Source organism: Microcaecilia unicolor, chromosome 1 (genome assembly GCF_901765095.1).
Source record: "Microcaecilia unicolor chromosome 1, aMicUni1.1, whole genome shotgun sequence".
NCBI classification, from domain to species: Eukaryota; Metazoa; Chordata; class Amphibia; order Gymnophiona; family Siphonopidae; genus Microcaecilia; species Microcaecilia unicolor.
The window spans coordinates 772,414,186-772,435,945 of record NC_044031.1 but is presented as its reverse complement, the minus strand read 5'-3'; the positions used below and the strand labels follow the sequence as shown (position 1 = coordinate 772,435,945).

The following is a 21,760-nucleotide window of genomic DNA, read 5'->3' as shown; positions in this document are numbered from 1 at the left end:
CGCCATTGACGGCGCTCACGAAGAAACACGCGAATGTCCGGGACTGGCCACCAGAAGCGCAAGCAGCATTCCGTCAGGTAAAGGAGGCTTTCGACTCGGCCTCCATCTTGATGGCCCCGGACCCTGAGAAACCATTTATTGTGGAGGTGGACGCGTCCGCTTTGGGGGCCGGGGCGGTCCTCTCTCAAGTTAACCCCAAAGGGCGGCGCCAACCGTGCTTTTTCTTCTCTCGGAAATTCTCCCCAGCGGAACGCAACTATACGGTAGGGGATAGAGAACTCTTGGCATTGAAATTGGCCTTGCAAGAGTGGAGGCATCTGCTGGAGGGAGCCGAGCACCGGTTCACGGTGATCACTGACCACAAAAATCTTCTGTATCTTCAAGAGGCCCAACGGCTGAATCCTCGCCAGGCCCGTTGGTCATTATTTTTTGCCAGGTTTCACTTTCAACTGGTATTTCGGGCGGCGGCCCAGAATACCCCTGCGGACTCCCTCTCCCGAGCATTTGAGGTCCCGGAGGAGACGGAGGAAATTCACCCCATGTTGGACCCGGCCTGTCTCAGTGCGGCCGCAGGGGGGTAGCTCCGCTGAAAGAAGTGGTTCCGCCCGCCGACCGGAGGAGAGTAATGCAATGGGGACATTCATCCCTATGGGCCGGTCATTTCTGATACCAAAAGACCCTCCGTTTAATTGCTAGACAGTATCGGTGGCCTCAAATGAGACGAGATATTCTCCAATTCGTCACAATCTGCCCTGTCTGCGCCCGGACCAAACCAGTAATTGGGCGCCCAGTGGGGGACTTGCAACCGCTGTCTGTGCTGACAGCTCCCTGGAGGGAGTTGTCAATGGATTTCATCACCGACCTTCCCAAATCCCGGGGACACACAGTGATTTGGGTCGTGGTTGACCGTTTCTCCAGGATGGCCCATTTCGTTCCATTGCCAGGGCTTCCATCGGCGGCCTCGTTAGCCCAACACTTCATTCAACACATTTTCCGGCTTCATGGGCTGCCCACTCGGATCATCAGTGATCGGGGACCCCAATTCACCTCACGCTTCTGGAGAGCCTTGTGTACGGCCTTGGGGGTTGAGACCCACTTTTCTTCGGCCTGCCATCCCCAAACCAATGGGATGGTCGAGCGGATTAACCAGACTTTGAAGGGATTTTTGCGGGCTTTCATCAATAAGCGTCAAGATAACTGGGCCTCCTTGCTTCCCTGGGCCGAGTTTGCCTATAACCACAGTGACCACTCGGCCTCGGGAGACTCTCCTTTCTTCCTGGTATATGGACGACATCCCCAGCTTCCAGTACCATTTCCTTCTGAATCTCCTACACCCATGGTTACACAAACTCTAACGGACCTGCAAAGGGTCTGGGAGATGGCACGTGAACAGTTGCAAAGGACGGCTGCCAAATACAAAGTCTTCGCGGATCGTCGCCGGCGACCCGCTCCAACATTCCAGCCGGGGCAGAAGGTATGGCTAAGCACAAAATATCTAAGACTCCGAGTACCCTCACTGAGGCTGGGACCCCGGTACATTGGACCGTTTGCAATCCAATCGCGGATTGGAGTAGTGACGTACCGGTTGCGGTTACCGAGTACCCTACGGGTGCATAATGCTTTCCATATCTCCTTGTTGAAGAGTTTTCGGGGTTCCCGATGGCATCCACAACGTCAGGAGACCGAGGAGCTGGAAGCGGAGCCTGATCCGGAGTATGAAGTAGAGGACGTTCTAGACTCGAAGAGGCGGCGGGGAAGATTATACTATTTGTTATCCTGGAAGCATTTTGGCCCCGAGGACAATTCCTGGGAACCCGCGGCAAACGTACATGCTCCTGATCTGGTTAGGGCCTTCCACGCCCGGTTTCCCTGCAAACCCAGCCCTGGGGGAGAGGGGGCATCCGGGGAGGATACTGTCACGTTCCTTGCCCCTAGCTGCGCTCACGCCGTGGGCAGCGGGAGCCAGCGGCCTCCCCAGCAATCGAGGACGGCAGGAGAGGGTCCCTGGAGGAGCCGGCGCTGCCGCGGGTCCGGTCGAGACCGGCGGCCCGCTAGGACGAACGCCGGCCTCGGGAAGAGGGGAGGTCAGAAGGAGGTTCGCGCCAGCCAAGATGGCGGCGCTGGAGCCAACGTCGCTGGGGCGTCAGAGCGGAGGGGTGCCGGAGCTCCTCCCACCTCGCCCGGGATTGGCGGACTCGGGGAATGACTCCGCCCGAAGTTCGGGCGGAGCCAATCCCGGAGCTCTGCCGATTCCTCGGGCTGGATTGGTGGGTCTTCTTCACAGGGGCGGGTTGGCGCCGGATTTAAACCCGGGAACCCAAGACCTCTTTGCTTCCGGTTCTGTTCTGATGCAGGTCCAGTGAAGTCGACTACCACAGACTGCTAGCCGCCCTTGCTAGCTGCTATACAGAGACTGCGCTGAGGTTCCCACAGACTGCTAGCCGCCCTTGCTAGCTGCTATCCAGAGACTGTGCTGAGGTTCCCACAGACTGCTAGCCGCCCCTGCTAGCTGCTATCCAGAGACTGTGCTGAGGTTCCCACAGACTGCTAGCCGCCCCTGCTAGCTGCTATCCAGAGACTGTGCTGAGGTTCCCACAGACTGCTAGCCGCCCTTGCTAGCTTTATTTATTTATTGCATTTGTATCCCACATTTTCCCACCTTTTTGCGGGCTCAGTGTGGCTTACAATAGGATATGAATAATAGAAATACATTTGTTACAATTTGCTATCCAGAGACTGTGCTGAGGTTCCCACAGACTGCTAGCCGCCCTTGCTAGCTGCTATCCAGAGACTGTGCTGAGGTTCCCACAGACTGCTAGCCGCCCTTGCTAGCTGCTATCCAGAGACTGTGCTGAGGTTCCCACAGACTGCTAGCCGCCCTTGCTAGCTGCTATCCACAGACTGTGCTGAGGTTCCCACAGACTGCTAGCCGCCTTGCTAGCCTTTACCCATAGACTGAGTTTGCTGACTACCAGCCAGGCCAACTGTCAACCCCGCGGTTCCAGCAGTCCTGCTGGCCGCCTGCAGCTGAGGGCTCAACCCTTAGTGAACGGCGGCCGCCGCGGGTGAAGATTCGGGGTTGCACGGCTGTACTCTAAGGGCTCACCAACAAAAAGACAAGACACCTGGGTAGGACCGTCCCTCGGGCTGAACTCAGAGGCTTAGCTGGAGGCTTCACTCAAACAGGATTCGAAGGCTCTGCTTGAAACCCTCCTCGGACTGGACTCAGCGCCGGTGGACTGGAATCCCGAATAGGAACTAACCCGCTATGGTACCGCAGGCTGCTCTGCTGAGGAGGCCTGAGCGGAGGAATTCCCCGGCGTCTTCTTTCGGTCTCAGCTTCAGGAGTATCCCGTAGAGCTGGCTCCTCCAGAAGTCTGTAGCGGTATTCAGAAAGCATAGTAGAAGGATCGATATCAGACACTGGGCTATGGCGGACCATACGCCACCACCGCCGCTTTTTCTCGGCTGCCGCTTCAAGAGTATCCTTCAGGGCTGGGTCAGACAAAAGTTTTTCTCGGTAATCATGGAGCGTCAAAAAAGGGTTCAGAGAAAAAATTGGGTTGGAGCTGGAATCCAAACCATTATCAGTAACTGCACTGGGGCTGGACCCTGGATTGTCCATTGGAACCAAAGTTATGGGCAGGAAGCCCAGCTGGATGGATGATATTGTCGGACTCATGGCCTTTGCATTCTGTCAGGTCTCTCGGGGAAATGTGAGCCCTTGGGCCGCTGTCACGGAGGTGGCAGCAGCAGGCAAAACCACCCAACAGGAGACAGGCAACCCTAAGACGGGCTGAAGTAGACAGGACTGGAGTGACTGGCTGGAGCTGAAGAGGAAAGCAACAAGGAATCCAGGAACAACGTCCTACAGCAGGGTTCAGGCTTGAGAAGCAGGATACAGGATACTCAATACAGGCTTCTCCCACAGGATTCGGGAAACTGGCACAGCTAGACTGGATCCGGGTTTACCCAAACACTAGGCAGGCAGGGTGTCCATGGAAGCCTAGCTTGGCAGGAAAGAGGACACAGGAGCTACATACAAGCTAAACTCAAGGGAATGGGAATGACAGATACGCTTGCCAGAGGAAGGGTTAGACTGGAGCTACAGTAGCTAACAGATAGAGAGAAATGGCTGCAGCATTAGCTGCTAACCAACCTCGGACAGGGAGCAGAGCCACTGAACAGGGAGAATAGAAAGACTAGAAGCCCACCAAGAATAATATACACAGAAAGGCAGAAAGCCTACAGGTCAGAGAGATACACCCAGAAAGGCTGGAAGCCCACAGAAGGGCTGGAAACCCCCAGACCGCAGTAATACACCCAGAAGGCCTGGAAGCCCACATATAAGAGTGATATACACAGATAGACTGGAGGCCCTCAGAGCAATGGGCATAGAAGGGCTGGAAGCCCACAGAACAATAGACACAGAAGGGCTGAAAGCCCACAGAGCAAATACCCTGAGCAGGAAAGCAAAAAGCCCACAGGTAAGTAGTAGACTAGGCAGAAAGCCTACGAGCAATAATACCCTAAGCCAGAAGGCAAGGCCCACAGGTGATAGTAACTAGCAAAGCAGAAGAGCTGGAAGCCCACAAGAAAAGACAAGGAAAGCTAACTGTGCAAACAGCACACTAACCTCGGGACCTAAGGCACTGCGGAGGCATAGGCAATGCAAAGGCACTAAAGACTAGAACACCAGTTCCTTAAGAAGGCCCTGACAGATGAGGTCACCCCTTCAGGCCACAGGCATGGAGCATACAGAAGCCTAGAGAGACCTAACCCACACAGGTGTAGTCTAGTGAGGTAATTAGTGTCAGGCTGGAAGCAGCCAGCCCACCCAGCCTGAGACAGAGCTACCTCAGGAACAGCCCACTGAAGTACAGAGAGGCCCAATACACACAAGTGTAGAGTAGTGAAGCCATTAGAGCAGCCAGCCCACAGAGACAGAGATAGAGCTAACTCAGGAACAGTATACTGAAGCACAGAGAGGTTAAACCCACACAGGTGCAGTATACTGAGGCAATCAGCGCCATGCTAGAAGTGGCCAGCACCCAGAGACAGAAACAGAGCCAACTCAGAAGTAGACAGAAACCAGCACAGACACTGATTCCAAGAAATAGGGTAAGTCTGAGGGTGGTCACGACCACAGACGTGACACCTCTGCCCCGGAACAGGTTACTTCCTGTTCCGGGGCAGAGGGAGCTGCAGCGAACGAATGAAGTTTAGCGAACTCAGAGGAGCAGGTGCGCGCCACGGCACCCCCCCCCCCCCCCAGCGGCGTGCCCCCGGGGGGGGGGGGGGTCATTTCGCCAGAGGGGGGGAGGTGTCATCTAGCAGGGTGGCGCGCTGCACCCGGGGGGGGGGGGGGGCACTGTTTTTACATTATTACGTCATTTATTTAAGGAACAGAGTTATCTAAAACACAAATGCATGTGTGTCTTCCTTTGCCCATCAAGATGTTCCATTGTATTGTGCTGATACTGGATCACATTTCTATAAACATTCTACTGCCTATTTTTTTTTTAATCAATCACTAGTGGTTCTCTGCCATTGTAATGATCCTGTATCATATAATGTTATTACAATAATTCAATTTGCCTATTTACTACTACTACTTGACATTTCTAAAGCGCTACTAGGGTTACGCAGCGCTGTACAATTTAACATAGAAGGACAGTCCCTGCTCAAAGTGAATGATACATACCTGTAGCAGGTGTTCTCCGAGGACAGCAGGCTGATTGTTCTCACGACTGGGTGACGTCCACGGCAGCCCCCACCAACCGGAACAAAACTTCGCGGGCGGTCCCGCACGCAGGGCACGCCCACCGCGCACGCGCGGCCATCTTCCCGCCCATGCGTGACCGTTCCCGCTCAGTTGAATGACAAGCAAAAATGATGAAACGCAACTCCAAAGGGGAGGAGGGAGGGAAGGTGAGAACAATCAGCCTGCTGTCCTCAGAGAACACCTGCTACAGGTATGTATCATTCACTTTCTCCGAGGACAAGCAGGCTGCTTGTTCTCACGACTGGGGTATCCCTAGTTCTCAGGCTCACTCAAAACAAGAACCCAGGTCAATTTAACCTCGCAACGGCGAGGGAACAACAGAAAATTGACCTACGAAGAACAACTAACTGAGAGTGCAGCCTGACCAGAATAAATTCGGGTCCTGGAGGGTGGAGTTGGATTTACACCCCAAACAGATTCTGCAGCACCGACTGCCCGAACTGACTGTCGCGTCGGGTATCCTGCTGGAGGCAGTAATGTGATGTGAATGTGTGGACAGATGACCACGTCGCAGCCTTGCAAATCTCTTCAATAGTGGCTAACTTCAAGTGAGCCACCGACGCTGCCATGGCTCTGACACTGTGAGCCGTGACATGGCCCTCCAGAGTCAGCCCAGCCTGGGCATAAGTGAAGGAAATGCAATCTGCTAGCCAATTGGAGATGGTGCGTTTCCCGACAGCGACCCCTATCCTGTTAGGGTCGAAAGAAACAAACAATTGGGCGGACTGTCTGTGGGGCTGTGTCCGCTCCAAGTAGAAGGCCAATGCTCTCTTGCAGTCCAATGTGTGCAACTGACGTTCAGCAGGGCGGGTATGCGGTCTGGGAAAGAATGTTGGCAAGACAATTGACTGGTTAAGATGGAACTCCGACACCACCTTCGGCAGGACCTTTGGGTGAGTGCGGAGCACTACTCTGTTGTGATGAAATTTGGTATACGGAGCATGAACTACCAGGGCTTGAAGCTCACTGACCCTACGAGCTGAAGTAACTGCCACCAAGAAAATGACCTTCCAGGTCAAATACTTCAGATGGCAGGTATTCAGTGGCTCAAAGGAGGTTTCATCAGCTGGGTGAGGACGACGTTGAGATCCCATGACACTGCAGGAGGCTTGATAGGGGGCTTTGACAAAAGCAAGCCTCTCATGAATCGAACGACTAAAGGCTCTCCAGAGATGGCTTACCTTCCACACGATAATGGTAAGCACTGATCGCACTAAGGTGATTCCTTACTGAGTTGGTCTTGAGACCAGACTCTGATAAGTGCAGAAGGTATTCAAGCAGGTTCTGTGCAGGGCAAGAACGAGGTTCTAGGGCCTTGCTCTCACACCAAACGACAAACCTCCTCCACTTGAAAAAGTAACTCTTTTTAGTGGAATCCTTCCTAGAGGCAAGCAAGACACGGGAGACACCCTCAGATAGACCCAACGCAGTGAAGTCTACGCCCTCAACATCCAGGCCATGAGAGCCAGGGACTGAAGGTTGGGGTGCAGCAACGCTCCGTCGTTCTGTGAAATGAGAGTCGGAAAACACTCCAATCTCCACGGTTCTTCGGAGGACAACTCCAGAAGAAGAGGGAACCAGATCTGACGGGGCCAAAAGGGCACGATCAGAATCATGGTGCCGCGGTCTTGCTTGAGCTTCAGTAAGGTCTTCCCCACCAAAGGTATGGGAGGATAAGCATACAGGAGGCCGGTCCCCCAATGAAGGAGAAAGGCATCCGACGCTAGCCTGCCGTGTGTCTGAAGTCTGGAACAGAACAGAGGCAGCTTGTGGTTGGTCTGAGAGGCGAAAAAGTCCACCGAGGGGGTGCCCCACTCTTGGAAGATCTTGCGTACCACTCTGGAATGGAGCGACCACTCGTGCGGTTGCATGACTCTGCTCAGTCTGTCGGCCAGACTGTTGTTTACGCCTGCCAGGTATGTGGCTTGGAGGAGCATGCCGAACTGGCAAGCCCAACGCCACATCCCGACGGCTTCCTGACACAGGGGGCAAGATCCGGTGCCCCCCTGCTTGTTGATGTAATACATTGCAACCTGGTTGTCTGTCCGAATTTGGATAATTTGACAGGACAGCCGATCTCTGAAAGCCTTCAGTGCGTTCCAGATCGCTCGGAGCTCCAGGAGGTTGATCTGAAGATCCTTTTCCTGGAGGGACCACAGTCCCTGGGTGTGAAGCCCATCAACATGAGCTCCCCACCCCAGGCGAGATGCATCCGTCGTCAGCACTTTCGTGGGCTGAGGAATTTGGAATGGACGTCCCAGGGTCAAATTGGTCCGAATGGTCCACCAGTGCAGTGAAGTGCGGCAACTGGTGGAGAGGCGGATGACATCTTCTAGATTCCCGGTGGCTTGAAACCACTGGAAAGCTAGGGTCCATTGAGCAGATCTCATGTGAAGACGAGCCATGGGAGTCACATGAACTGTGGAGGCCATATGACCCAGAAGTCTCAACATCTGCCGAGCTGTGATCTGCTGAGACGCTCTGGCCTGTGAAGCCAGGGACAGGAGGTTGTCGGCCCTCGCTTCGGGAAGGAAGGCCTGGGCCGTCTGGGTATTCAGCAGAGCTCCTATGAATTTCAGAGACTGGGCTGGCTGGAGATGGGACTTTGGGTAATTTATCACAAACCCCAGCAGCTCCAGGAGTTGAATAGTGCACTGCATGGACCGGAGAGCTCCCGCCTCCGAGGTGTTCTTGACCAGCCAATCGTCGAGATATGGGAACACGTGCACTCCCAGCTTGCGTAGATACGCCGCTTCCACCACGAGGCACTTTGTAAACACCCGTGGGGCAGAGGCGAGCCCAAAGGGCAGCACACAATACTGAAAGTGCCGTGCGCCCAGGCGGAATCTGAGATACTGTCTGTGAGCTGGCAGTATCGGGATGTGAGTGTATGCGTCCTTTAAATCCAGGGAACATAGCCAATCGTTTTTCTGAATCATTGGCAGAAGGGTGCCCAAGGAAAGCATCCTGAACTTTTCTTTGACCAGGAATTTGTTCAGGCCTCTCAGGTCTAGGATGGGACGCATCCCCCCTGTTTTCTTTTCCACAAGGAAGTACCTGGAATAGAATCCCTGCCCTTCCTGCCCGGGTGGTACGGGCTCGACCGGATTGGCGCTGAGAAGGGCGGAGAGTTCCTCTGCAAGTACCTGCTTGTGGTGAGAGCTGAAGGATTGAGCTCCCGGAGGACAATTTGGTGGCAGGGAGGCCAAATTCAGGGCGTATCCGCACCGCACTATTTGGAGAACCCACTGGTCGGAGGTTATGAGAGGCCACCTTTGTTGAAAAAATTTCAACCTCCCTCCGACCGGCAGATCGTCCGGTACGGACACTTTGAGGGCGGCTATGTTCCCATGGATCCAGTCAAAAGCCCATCCCCGGCTTTTGCTGTGGAGGCGCAGGGGGCTGCTTAGGCGCACGCTGTTGACGAGAACGAGCGCGCTGGGACTGTCCCTGTGCCTGACGAGGCCTTCGGGCCGGCTGGGTGTACCTACGCTTGGTAAAAGTATAGGGCGCAGCCTGCCGGGCCCGGGAAAAACGTCCACCTGCTGAGGTGGATGCTGAAGGCGCCCGGTGGGAGAGCTTGTCGAGGGCGGTTTCCCGCTGATGCAGTTGGTCCACCAGCTGCTCGACCTTCTCACCAAAAATATTATCCCCCCGGCAAGGGACGTCAGCCAGTCTCTGCTGGGTGCGGTTGTCCAGGTCAGAGGCACGCAGCCATGAGAGCCTGCGCATCACTATACCTTAAATGGGCAGTATTCACAATGGAGAAGGGTAGTTAGTGGGGTTCCTCAGGGGTCCGTGCTAGGACCGCTGCTTTTTAATATATTTATAAATGATTTAGAGATGGGAGTAACTAGCGAGGTAATTAAATTTGCTGAGGACACAAAGTTATTCAAAGTCGTTAAATCACGACAGGATTGTGAAAAATTACAAGAGGACCTTACGAGACTGGGAGACTGGGCGGCTAAATGGCAGATGATGTTTAATGTGAGCAAGTGCAAGGTGATGCATGTGGGAAAAAAGAACCCGAATTATAGCTACGTCATGCAAGGTTCCACGTTAGGAGTTACGGACCAAGAAAGGGATCTGGGTGCCGTCGTCGATAACACACTGAAACCTTCTGCTCAGTGTGCTGCTGCGGCTAAGAAAGCGAATAGAATGTTGGGTATTATTAGGAAAGGTATGGAAAACAGGTGTGAGGATGTTATAATGCCGTTGTATCGCTCCATGGTGCGACCGCACCTTGAGTATTGTGTTCAATTCTGGTCGCCGCATCTCAAGAAAGATATAGTAGAATTGGAAAAGGTGCAGCGAAGGGCGACTAAAATGATAGCGGGGCTGGGACGACTTCCCTATGAAGAAAGACTAAGGAGGCTAGGGCTATACAGCTTGGAGAAGAGACGGCTGAGGGGAGACATGATAGAGGTATATAAAATAATGAGTGGAGTGGAACAGGTGGATGTGAAGCTTCTGTTCACGCTTTCCAAAAATACTAGGACTAGGGGGCATGCGATGAAACTACAGTGTAGTAAATTTAAAACAAATCGGAGAAAATTTTTCTTCACCCAACGTGTAATTAAACTCTGGAATTCGTTGCCGGAGAAAGTGGTGAAGGCGGTTAGCTTAGCAGAGTTTAAAAAGGGGTTGGACGGTTTCCTAAAGGACAAGTCCATAAACCGCTACTAAACGGACTTGGAAAAATCCAAAATTCCAGGAATAACATGTATAGAATGTTTGTACGTTTGGGAAGCTTGCCAGGTGCCCTTGGCCTGGATTGGCCGCTGTTGTGGACAGGATGCTGGGCTCGATGGACCCTTGGTCTTTTCCCAGTATGGCATTACTTATGTACTTATGTACTTGGGCCGCAGCACGAGATGCCACGTCACAGGTGTCATATATACCCCTGGACAGGAACTTTCTGCACGCCTTCAGCTGCCTGACCACCTCCTGAAAAGGCCTGGACTGCTCCGGCGGGAGCTTGTCAACCAGGTCCGCCAGTTGCTTCACATTATTCCGCATGTGGATGCTCGTGTAGAGCTGGTAGGACTGGATGCGGGTCACGAGCATTGAAGATTGGTAGGCCTTCCTCCCAAACGAGTCCAGAGTGCGAGATTCCCGCCCCGTGGGCGCCGAGGCGGTTTCCCTCAAACTCCGTGCCCTCTTGAGAGCAGAGTCCACGATCGCCGAGTCATGAGGCAATTGGGGCCGCATTAACTCTGGGTCTGAGTGGATTCTGTATTTGGACTCTGCTTTCTTGGGGATGGTGGGATTAGATAATGGTCTCAACCAATTCCGAAGCAGTGTCTCTTTGAGGACATTGTGCAACGGTAACGTGGAGGACTCTCTAGGTGGTGATGGATAATCGAGGAACTCGAGCATCTCAGCCCTCGGCTCATCCACAGAGACCACGGGGAAGGGAATGCATATAGACATGTCTACTACTACTACTATTTAGCATTTCTATAGCGCTACAAGGCATACGCAGCGCTGCACAACGAAGGAGGCAAAGGAGAGGCTCTCAGGAGGCGAGAGCTTTCTCTCTGGTGAAGGCATGGGGTCGGAGGGAAGGCCCACAGACTCCTCTGAGGAGAAATATCTGGGGTCCTCCTCCTCCCCCCACGAGGCCTCTTCCTCAGTATCGGACATAAGCTCGTGCAGCTGAGTCCTCAACCGGGCCCGGCTCGACGTCTAGGCACCGAGGCCTCGGTGGTGTCGTCAAGCGGTGGACTCCCGCGCCGGCGGGGATGAAGCTCCCTCCATCGACGTCGACGGGGACTCCACCTGCGTGGCGGTCGAGACCGGCGCGGCAAGCGGCGTCGGCGTCGAAGGCCTCGGCACCGGGCTAGAGCTTGCCGGCGCCACAGTCAACGGCGCCGGGGGTGCACAGCCTGGAGCATCAGCCCTTCCAGGATCCCCGGAAGGATGGCTCGGAGGCACTCGTCCAGGCCCTCTGTCGGGAAAGACGGGGGGACCGGTAGAGGCGTCGGTGCCGGAAGCTGCTCGGGTCCAGGAGACTGCACCGAAGTGCTGGGACCCTGACGCGGCGGTACCCTACTACAGAGGGGGACCTCTCCTCTCGACGCTGACGCTTTCTCGGCGTCGACTCCTCTCCGGCGCCGGGAGCCGGATGCATCGATGGCGACCGATGACGGTGCTTCTTCGTTTTCTTGCGGTGCCCGTCATCGGCGCTGGGTGGGATGGAGGAGGAGGAGGTCGATCCCCCTCGGCCTCGAGGGACCGGGTCCGACAGGGTTCGGTCCCGAGGGCCCTGGGTAGAAGGAGTGACCGGGGCCGATTGCCCACGCGGCCTCTCACCCCTGCCGTCACCGGAGGACCGGTGGGCCGACGGGACCTGTGCTCCTGGGGTCGATGCCATCGGTGCCGATTTCGTGGACATCGATACCGGTACCGAAGAACCGGCCGTCGATACCGATGCCGCCAAAGTCGACGTCGAGGGGCCGGCGCAAGTTCCAAAAAGACAGTCCCGAAGAACTTGCCTCGCTACTTGAGTCCGTTTCCGGAGACCGAGACACAAAGTACACGACTTGGTATCGTGCTCCGGCCCGAGGCACTGGAGGCACCAAGCGTGAGTGTCGGTCTACGAGATAGGCCGGCCGCACCGACCACACTTCTTAAATCCACTCGGGACCTTCGAGGACATAGACGGAAAAATCGCGTCGGCGAAATCAAAGTCGTCGATGGTGGCGGTAAAATCACACCTCGAAAAGAAATCGACCGCGCGGCCACAAGGCCGCAACGCGACGCCCCCGCTAAAAGACGAGGGAAAAACAAGTTCAGCGCTTTCTTTTTTTTTTTTTTTTTTAAAGAAAACTAAAGAGAAACGCGGCACTGAAAACAACGAGAAGATTCGCGAACAACGCGATCCGGTTTCCGGGGCTGACAGAGAGAGAGACGAACACGTCTCTCTCCAGGCGCGGAAAAGAAAAGACTGAGCGGGAACGGTCACGCACGGGCGGGAAGACGGCCGCGCATGCGCGGTGGGCGTGCTCTGCGTGCGGGACCGCCCGCGAAGTTTTGTTCCGGTTGGTGGGGGCTGCCGTGGACGTCACCTAGTCGTGAGAACAAGCAGCCTGCTTGTCCTCGGAGAAAGGAGCTTACAATCTAAAGGACAAATGTACAGTCAGTCAAATTGGGGCAGTCTAGATTTCCTGAACGGTATAAAGGTTAGGTGCCGAAAGCAACATTGAAGAGGTGGGCTTTGAGCAAAGATTTGAAGATGGGTAGGGAGGGGGCTTGGCGTAAATGCTCAGGAAGTTTATTCCAAGCATAGGGTAAGGCGAGGCAGAATGAGCGGAGCCTGGAGGTGGCGGTGGTGGAGAAGGGTACTGAGAGGAGGGATTTGTCCTGTGAGCGGAGGTTACATGCGGGAACGTAAGGGGAAATGAGGGTAGAGAGGTAATGAGGGGCTGCACATTAACCTCACTGTTCTAATATAGAATATGCTGGCATTTGGTCATTTGATCATTTGATATGCTGCCTTTCTGTGGTATGAGCACAGTAGTTTACATATCATATTCAGGTACTTTCTCTGTTCCCAGTGGGCTCATCTAAGTTTTTTGTAGCTAGGGCAGTGGAGGGTTAAGTGACTTGCTCAGGGTCACAGTGGGCAAGATTAGATAAATGTACCTTCATATTTGTTTCTTCTCTTTTTCTCTCTGCTTCATAGTTAGTTCACCTTCCATACAGTATCCTAAAGATTCATCCTTCTTTCTCTTTCAATGCTTATTGCTTTCTCTACATCTTATTCATAATTCACCTCAAATCTTATTTATAATCCATCCTGCTTGTCTTCTTCCTCAGGAGAGATCTAGAAATATTTTCATCACCACTCAGTTTAAGAAATCACAGACAAGTCTAATGTAAGCAATTGGGGGGTAATTTTATAACATGAAAGTAGAGGAGTGTGGTAGCCGTGTTAGTCCACTCTTAAGGTTATCAATAGAAATCAAACAAAATAAAACATGGAAAAGAAAATAAGATGATACCTTTTTTATTGGACATAACTTAATACATTTCTTGATTAGCTTTCGAAGGTTGCCCTTCTTTGTCAGATCGGAAATAAGCAAATGTGCTAGCTGACAGTGTATATAAGTGAAAACATTCAAGCATTACTATGACAGTCTGACAGGGTGGGAGGATGGGGGTGGGTCAGAGGTATGCAAGGGGACATCAAAGCATATCATTGATATTCTAACAGGATGGGTGTGGATAGGTGAGGGGTGGGGTGATCAACAAGGATCTGGGGTTCCTAGCCCATTATAAACCATAAAGCTGTATGTCTCTGTTGATCACCCCACTCCTCACCTATCCACACCCATCCTGTTAGAATATCAATGATATGCTTTGATGTCCCCATGCATACCCCCACCCTCCCACTCTGTCAGACTGTCAAAGTAATGCTTTGATGTTTCTCTTATATATACTATCTGCTACCACATTTGCTTATTTCCGATCTGACGAAGAAGGGCAACCTTCGAAAGCTAATCAAGAAATGTATTAAGTTATGTCCAATAAAAAAGGTATCATCTTATTTTCTTTTCCATGTTTTATTTTGTTTGATTTCTATTGATAACAGGAAAGAAAAGCAAAACACAAACTAGGCCTCATGGCGTGCAAATGCCCACACACAATTCACACCTTGCTGGAAGGGAGGTGTAAATCTGTATGTGTTGCTCTGCAAGTACATTTTTCCCAGCTACACCCAAACATGACCCTGGGAATCAGTGACGTAGCTACGTGGGACCTGGGCCCCTCCACATTTCCTCTGAGCCCCTGGTTTTGCTGGCAGGGTTCCCCAACCCCTGCCAATTGAAGCCACGTCTCCGGCGTCGCCGCAATGTCTGTCCTGCTGTGTCTTCCTCTCACATCCAGCACGCTCCTTTCAGTGAAACTCAGAATGCTCAATTTCACTAAAAGGAGCATGCAGGACATGAGGGGAAGAGAGAGCAGGGCAAGCAACGCGACGGCGGCGCCAGGACAAGGCTACAGCTAGCGGGGGTTGTGGACCTCCGCCAGCCAAGGTATTTGCTGCGACAGTGGGTGGGGAGAGGCAGGGCAGCAAGGTTTGGAGGTCGGTGGCAGGGCAGCAGACCAAAATGCGCCCCCACCTCGGCCTCTGGCCCCCTCCCCACCGCGAGGTCTGGCTACACCCCTGCTAGGAATGTTTCCATACAAATCCCATAACAGTGGAAATGAGAAGAGGGAATAACATTCTCTACCACTTCTCTACTATCTTTCCCTCCCATCAAAAGTTAAAGGAAAATGGTGGCAGCCGGAATACATAACTTAATTCAAATGAAGTTTGCTGCACTGTCTCCCTCCACCTCTCTGTGAAAAAATGTATTCTTTCCCAGCTGCCAAACAACAATATCCCACTACCAGGCTGTGAAATGATGTGGCTGTTATTGCAACACTTCAACCCGGTAACGTAATTTTCTGGTTGCCAGGAAAGAATGCTTTTAATAGGGAGAAGTGGATGGAGGCAGAATAGCAAAGTGATTTTAAAGTAAGTGATGTTTGCCATGATCTGCCTCCACTGGACAGGGTGGAGTTCCTGGGCCCAGTGTAGTTTAAGGGGTTGTGGCACCTTGAGCTATCTGGAGCCCCCCCCCCCCCCTCCAAAAATGTCATCGACTCTATCCATCTCATACAGTGGCGAGAGCATGTCACTTTCCTCTCACTGTCATGCTCTCCTTCAAGCTTCACCACTGGAGCTTTAAACACAAAAGAGGTACCTGTTCTACATTTAAACCTAGGGTGGTGGTGGTGGTGGCCACGAAGAGAGCACAGTGGTGAAAGCAAAACACACTCTCACTGCTGTGAAAGCTGAGCCAGTGAGGTAGGCTTGCCCTCTTCTGCTGGGGTAGAATTTATGCCACCACTGTACACCTAGTTTTGACATATGTGTATCTCTTACACAGTTTATTAGAGCCCTTTTCCCATATAAAAAAACTACAAACTGCCCAGAATACTGCCGCCAGACTCATATTTGGAAAAACTAAATATGAAAGTGCAAAACCCTTAAGAGAGAAGCTCCACTGGCTCCCACTTAGGGAATGCATTACGTTCAAGATCTGCACGATTGTACACAAAATCATTCACGCAGACGCCCCAATCTACATGCTAAACTTCGTGGACCTACCTCCAAGAAACGCCACAAGATCATCCCGCAAATTTCTCAACCTACACTTCCCCAGTTGTAAAGGACTAAAATACAAGCAGATGCATGCCACTACCTTCTTGTACATAAGCACGCAATTATGGAATGCATTGCCTACAGACCTGAGAAGAATCGACGAAACAACTATCTTTCAAAAAGCTCTGAAGACATATTTCTTCAACAAGGCATACAATGAGAACCGATAGCCACACTAATCCACCTTACAACCCACTCAGTTAAGAAAACCCACCTACTATCCCTTCCTTCTTCTTTCTTCCCTAACTTAATCTCTTCACAATACTATATGTATCTGTTATCCTGTAATGACAATGTTATCAAAATTATGTAAGCCACATTGAGCCTGCAAATAGGTGGGATAATGTGGGATACAAATGCAATAAATAAATAAATATGAAAAACATGCTTTATAAAATAACAAACTCACCGGTATCTCTTGCGCATGGTGGTAATTCTGCTCAGCGGCAAATGATCCAAAGGGGCATTCCCACATCTAAAAACAAATAAGACGCTAAAACATCTGCCATATGGATATAGATCCATTCTTTATCTTTTTACAAGAAAAACCCAAGGTGCTGTATACAATCAGTAATGTGAAATGCACAGGAATAGTCTTTTATTCACTTGGGAACCTCTATGTTACAGTCTATTACAGTAATGCAGAACATTTAAAAATCCATGCTGAGCACATTAAGCCCATCTCTGACAGTGGCCAGTCTGGGTCAGAAGTAATTAACAGCCCTGGTAAAGAAGATCTATTTCTCATAGCTCATTTTCTCCAGATGCTTGCCCAAACCCCTTTTCAACCCCATCATGTTATTCAACTTAATCACTCCCTCAGATTCCACAGCTTAATTACATGTCACATAAAAGCAAAAACAGTTTCTATGGTTTGTTTTCAGTCTGCTGGATATTAAGAACATAAGAACAGCCATACTGGGTCAGATCAACGGTCTATCTAGCCCAGTATCCTGCTTCCAACAGTGGTCAATCCAGGTCACAAGTACCTGGCAGAAACCCAATTAGTAGAAACATCCCATGCTACTAATCCCGGGGCAAGCAGTGGCTTTCCCCATGTTCTCTGCAATAATTGTGCTGCTTTAGTTTCAAGGCCAATCATCTGGAAACTTAAAGCTTGTCCTATCTGTCTTCAGCTATCTACTTTAAAACAAGAGCTCTATAAAGTAATGCAAGAATTAGATGCAATTAAAGCAACTTATAGGACTGTGCAGAATCATAACTTCTCACCACTGCCTCAGAGAATAAAACCACAAAGGAACAGATGGTTCACAGTAGGCTCAGGCAGAATTCGTCATGTGACACAGAAGCATCCGCCCACACAAGTGTTGCCACTACAAAATTCTTTTGCGCCACTACAGCACTGTGATGTTCCTGAAACTAAAATTGAAGCAGAAGAAAAAGAAAAAGCAAGGAAGAGGGAACAAAAAGAGGAGAAGGTACCCAAAGAGAAAAGACACTCACAAATCACTAAACCCAAAACACATACTAGGAAATGTAGTTGGAAAGCAATGACCACAAATGCTCACAGTCTAAGCAATAAAATTCACGACCTTCAAGCCCTGATGTTGGAGACTGACTTGGACATAGTTGCAGTCACAGAGACATGGCTCAATGGTTCCCATGAATGGAATGTAAACATACCAGGCTATAATCTTTTTAGGAAGGATAGAGAGGGACGTAAAGGTGGAGGAGTAGCTCTGTATGTGAAAGATGATATCGCAGCAACTGAAATGACAGGGAAGTGGGGAAAGGAAGAAGCGATATGGATCACCTTAACAAGAGAGGATAGAACCTTGGTCCACGTGGGTGTTGTCTACAGACCCCCCGACACAATTGGAGGAACTGGATAAAGATCTGATCGCTGATATTCAAAGGTTGGGGAAGAAAAGAGAGGTGCTGTTGTTGGGAGATTTTAATCTGCCGGATGTAGATTGGAAGGTTCCTTCTGCGAAATCGGAAAGAAGTAGAGAGATTGTGGATGCTTTCCAAAGTGCTCTGCTCAGACAAATGGTGACGGAACCCACAAGGGAGGGAGCGACGCTGGATCTGGTGCTCACGAATGGAGATAGTGTGTCAAATGTCTGAGTGGCTGCGCACCTGGGAAGCAGTGACCATCAAACGGTTTGTTTTGATATAAAGGCTCATGTGGTTAGCGGCCACTATAAACGCAAAGTCCTGGACTTCAAGCGAACTGACTTTAACAAAATGGGGGAATACCTGAGGAAGGAGCTGATGGGCTGCGAGAACGCACAACATGTGGAAGGACAGAAGTCCAAGCTGAAAGACGTAATAAACAGGGCCACAGACCTTTATGTAAGGAGAGTAAATAAAAGCAAGAGAAAAAGGAAACCGATATGGTTTTCAAAGCAAGTGGCTGAGAAAATAAAGGCTAAAGAGTTAGCGTTCCAGAAATACAAAAAAACTCTAGTAGAGGAACACGGGAAGGAATACCGGATGAAACTGAAAGAAGCCAAGAGAGAGGTACGTCTGGCGAAGGCGCAAGCGGAAGAATAAATGGCTAGAAATGTACGGAGGGGAGACAAAAACTTCTTCAGGTATATTAGTGAAAGGAGAAAGACTAAAAAGGGGATTGTGAGACTAAAAGATACAGCAAAACGCTATGTAGAAATGATGAGGAAAAAGCCAATTTGCTAAATAGATACTTTTGTTCTGTTTTCACTGAAGAAAATCCTGGGGAAGGACCGAGAGGGACTGGCAAAAGTACACCTGAGAATGAAGTGGATAGAGCACCGTTCACGAAAGAGAGTGTGTATCAACAACTTGGAAAGCTAAAGGTGGACAAAGCCATGGGGCCGGACGGGATCCACCCCAGAATACTGAGGGAGCTCAGAGAGGTTCTGGCGGGTCCTCTCAAAGATTTGTTTAATAAATCCTTGGAGACGGGAGAGGTTCCGAGGGATTGGAGAACGGCGGAGGTGGTCCCTCTTCACAAAAGTGGTGATAGGGAAGAAGCTGGAAACTACAGGCCGGTAAGTCTCACTTCGGTTATTGGAAAAGTAATGGAAGCCATGCTGAAGGAAAGGATAGTGAACTTCCTGGAAGCCAATAAGTTGCAAGATCCGAGACAACATGGTTTTACCAAAGGGAAATCGTGCCAAACGAATCTCATTGAATTCTTTGATTGGGTGACAGGAGAATTAAATCAAGGACGTGCTATGGACGTCATCTACTTAGATTTCAGCAAGGCTTTTGACACGGTTCCCCACAGGAGGCTCTTGAATAAACTAGAAGGGCTGAAGATAGGACCCGAAGTGGTGAACTGGATTAGGAACTGGTTGACGGGCAGACGCCACAGGGTGGTGGTAAATGGAGTTCGCTCGGAGGAGGGAAAGGTGAGTAGTGGAGTGCCTCAGGGATCGGTGCTGGGGCCCATTCTGTTCAATATATTTGTGAGTGACATTGCCGAAGGGTTACACGTTAAAATTTGCCTTTTTGCGGATGACACCAAGATTTGCAACGGAGTGGACACCCCGGAGGGAGTGGAAAACATGAAAAAAGATCTGAAGAAGCTGGAAGAATGGTCTAACGTTTGGCAATTAAAATTCAATGCGAATAAATGCAAAGTGATGCACTTAGGGAGTAGAAATCCAAGGGAGGCGTATGTGTTAGGTGGGGAGAGCCTGATAGACACGGACGGGGAGAGGGATCTTGGGGTGATAGTATCTGAGGACCTGAAGGCAATGAAACAGTGCGACAAGGCGGTGGCCGTAGCGAGAAGATTGCTATGCTGTATAGAGAGAGGTGTGACCAGCAGAAGAAAGGATGTTTTAATGCCCCTGTATAAGACTTTGGTGAGGCCCCACCTGGAGTATTGTGTTCAGTTTTGGAGGCCGTACCTTGCGAAGGATATTAAAAAAATGGAAGCGGTACAAAGAAAAGCTACGAGGATGGTATGGGAGTTGCGTTCCAAGACGTATGAAGAGAGACTTGCTGACCTGAACATATATACTCTGGAGGAAAGGAGGAACAGGGGTGATATGATACAGACGTTCAAATATTTGAAAGGTATTAATCCGCAAACGAATCTTTTCCGGAGATGGGAAGGCGATAGAACGAGAGGACATGAAATGAGATTGAAGGGGGGCAGACTCAGGAAAGATGTCAGGAAGTATTTCTTCACGGAGAGGGTGGTGAACGCTTGGAATGTCCTCCCGAGTGAGGTGGTGGACATGAAAACAGTAACGGAATTCAAACATGCGTGGGATAGGCATAAAGGAATCCTGTGCAGAAGGAATGGATCCACAGAAGCTTAGCTGAAATTGGGTGGCGGGGGGAAGAGGGGTTGGTGGTTGAGAGGCTAGGATAGGGGAGGGCAGACTTATACGGGGACTGTGCCAGAGCCGGTGATGGGAAGCGAGACTGGTGGTTGGGAGGCGGGAAATACTGCTGGACAGACTTATACGGTCTGTACCCTGAAAAAGACAGGTACAAATCAAGGTAAGGTATACACATATGAGTTTATCGTGGGCAGACTGGATGGACCGTGCAGGTCTTTTTCTGCCATCATCTACTATGTTACTATGTTACTATGACTTTTCCTCCAGGAACTTGTCCAAACTTTTTAAAATCCAGATACGCTAACCACTGTTAACACACCCTTTGGCAACAAGTTCCAGGTTCTTTTTTATTTTATTTTTATTCTTTTATATATTATACAGCTCAAACAGAGATGATATAGCAATTGGAAATAATAACTTAAACCAATTATCCCTATTAACATTAAGTTGAAATAAATTTAACACCTTCGACCTTTATAATTAGGAAATACAGATCCAAGAAAATGAAAATAACATAATAATATTAATATATATTAGAAAATAAGGGGGTCACGTGATGCCAGCGGGCTGAAAGGACGCTCGAAGTCCAGCTCTGCTCCTTTCGTTTAATTATCGGCAAACTACTCTGCTTTCCCACACCCCTTAGCAATAAAAAATATAGCGCTGTGCTCCGCAGGCAAGCAGGCATCAGAGGAGGAAGTCGGTTGTGAAATTGAAAAGGTGCAGCGGGGCATGCCTGCAAAAACTCCGCGGCCGGTACAAGATCGCGCTCAAGCAGGGAGCCCCAAAATGGTGACGTCGTCGACCGCCCATGCGGTTATAACCTTGCAAGAAGAGGCAGTTCAGGAGCTGACACAAAAACTTACAGCAGTATTAGACGATCGCATGGCGAAGATCCAGTCGGCGGTGGACTCTATTAATGAGAAGCTGGAGAGGCAAGCAACCCGACTTCAAAGCGCGGAGGAGAGAATCGGCAGGCAGGAAGACAGAGCGGAAGCACTAGAGAATAGACTATCAGCAGTGGAAGCGCTCGAGAAACAGCTAGTTCAGCTCACGGATGATTTAGAGAATAGGAGCAGGCGAAACAATATAAGACTCATAGGACTACCGGAGTCAGTGCCGGAAAAGAAGCTGAGAGACATAATTTTAAAATGGCTCCTCACACAACTGAAGGTGGAGCAGATGAAGGATAAAATAAGATTTGAACGCATCCACAGAGTGGGAGCTCCACGAGAAGCGCCTCAGCGTCCCAGGCCAGTTCTAGCAAGAATCTTAGATTATGGACATAAAGAACAAATCATGCAGGCATACAGAGCCATGAAGAACTTGGATTACAATGGCGCAAAGGTACTCCTGTTTCAGGATTACTCGGCGAGAGTGTCTGATCAGAGGCGCCGTATGGGTCAGTATTGCAAGACTCTTTTTGATAAAGGGGTCAGATTCACCATGATGTACCCG

The 21,760-nt window shown here is 50.6% G+C and overlaps 1 protein-coding gene across 1 annotated transcript in view; it reads right to left on the bottom strand.

The window, feature by feature from the left end:
- Positions 1 to 21,760, bottom strand: part of ARNT2 (aryl hydrocarbon receptor nuclear translocator 2) — a 434,272-nt gene that overhangs the window by 289,364 nt on the left and 123,148 nt on the right. The window contains 1 exon segment of the mRNA XM_030189838.1: positions 16,411 to 16,476. Coding sequence (XP_030045698.1) covers positions 16,411 to 16,476 — 66 coding nt within the window.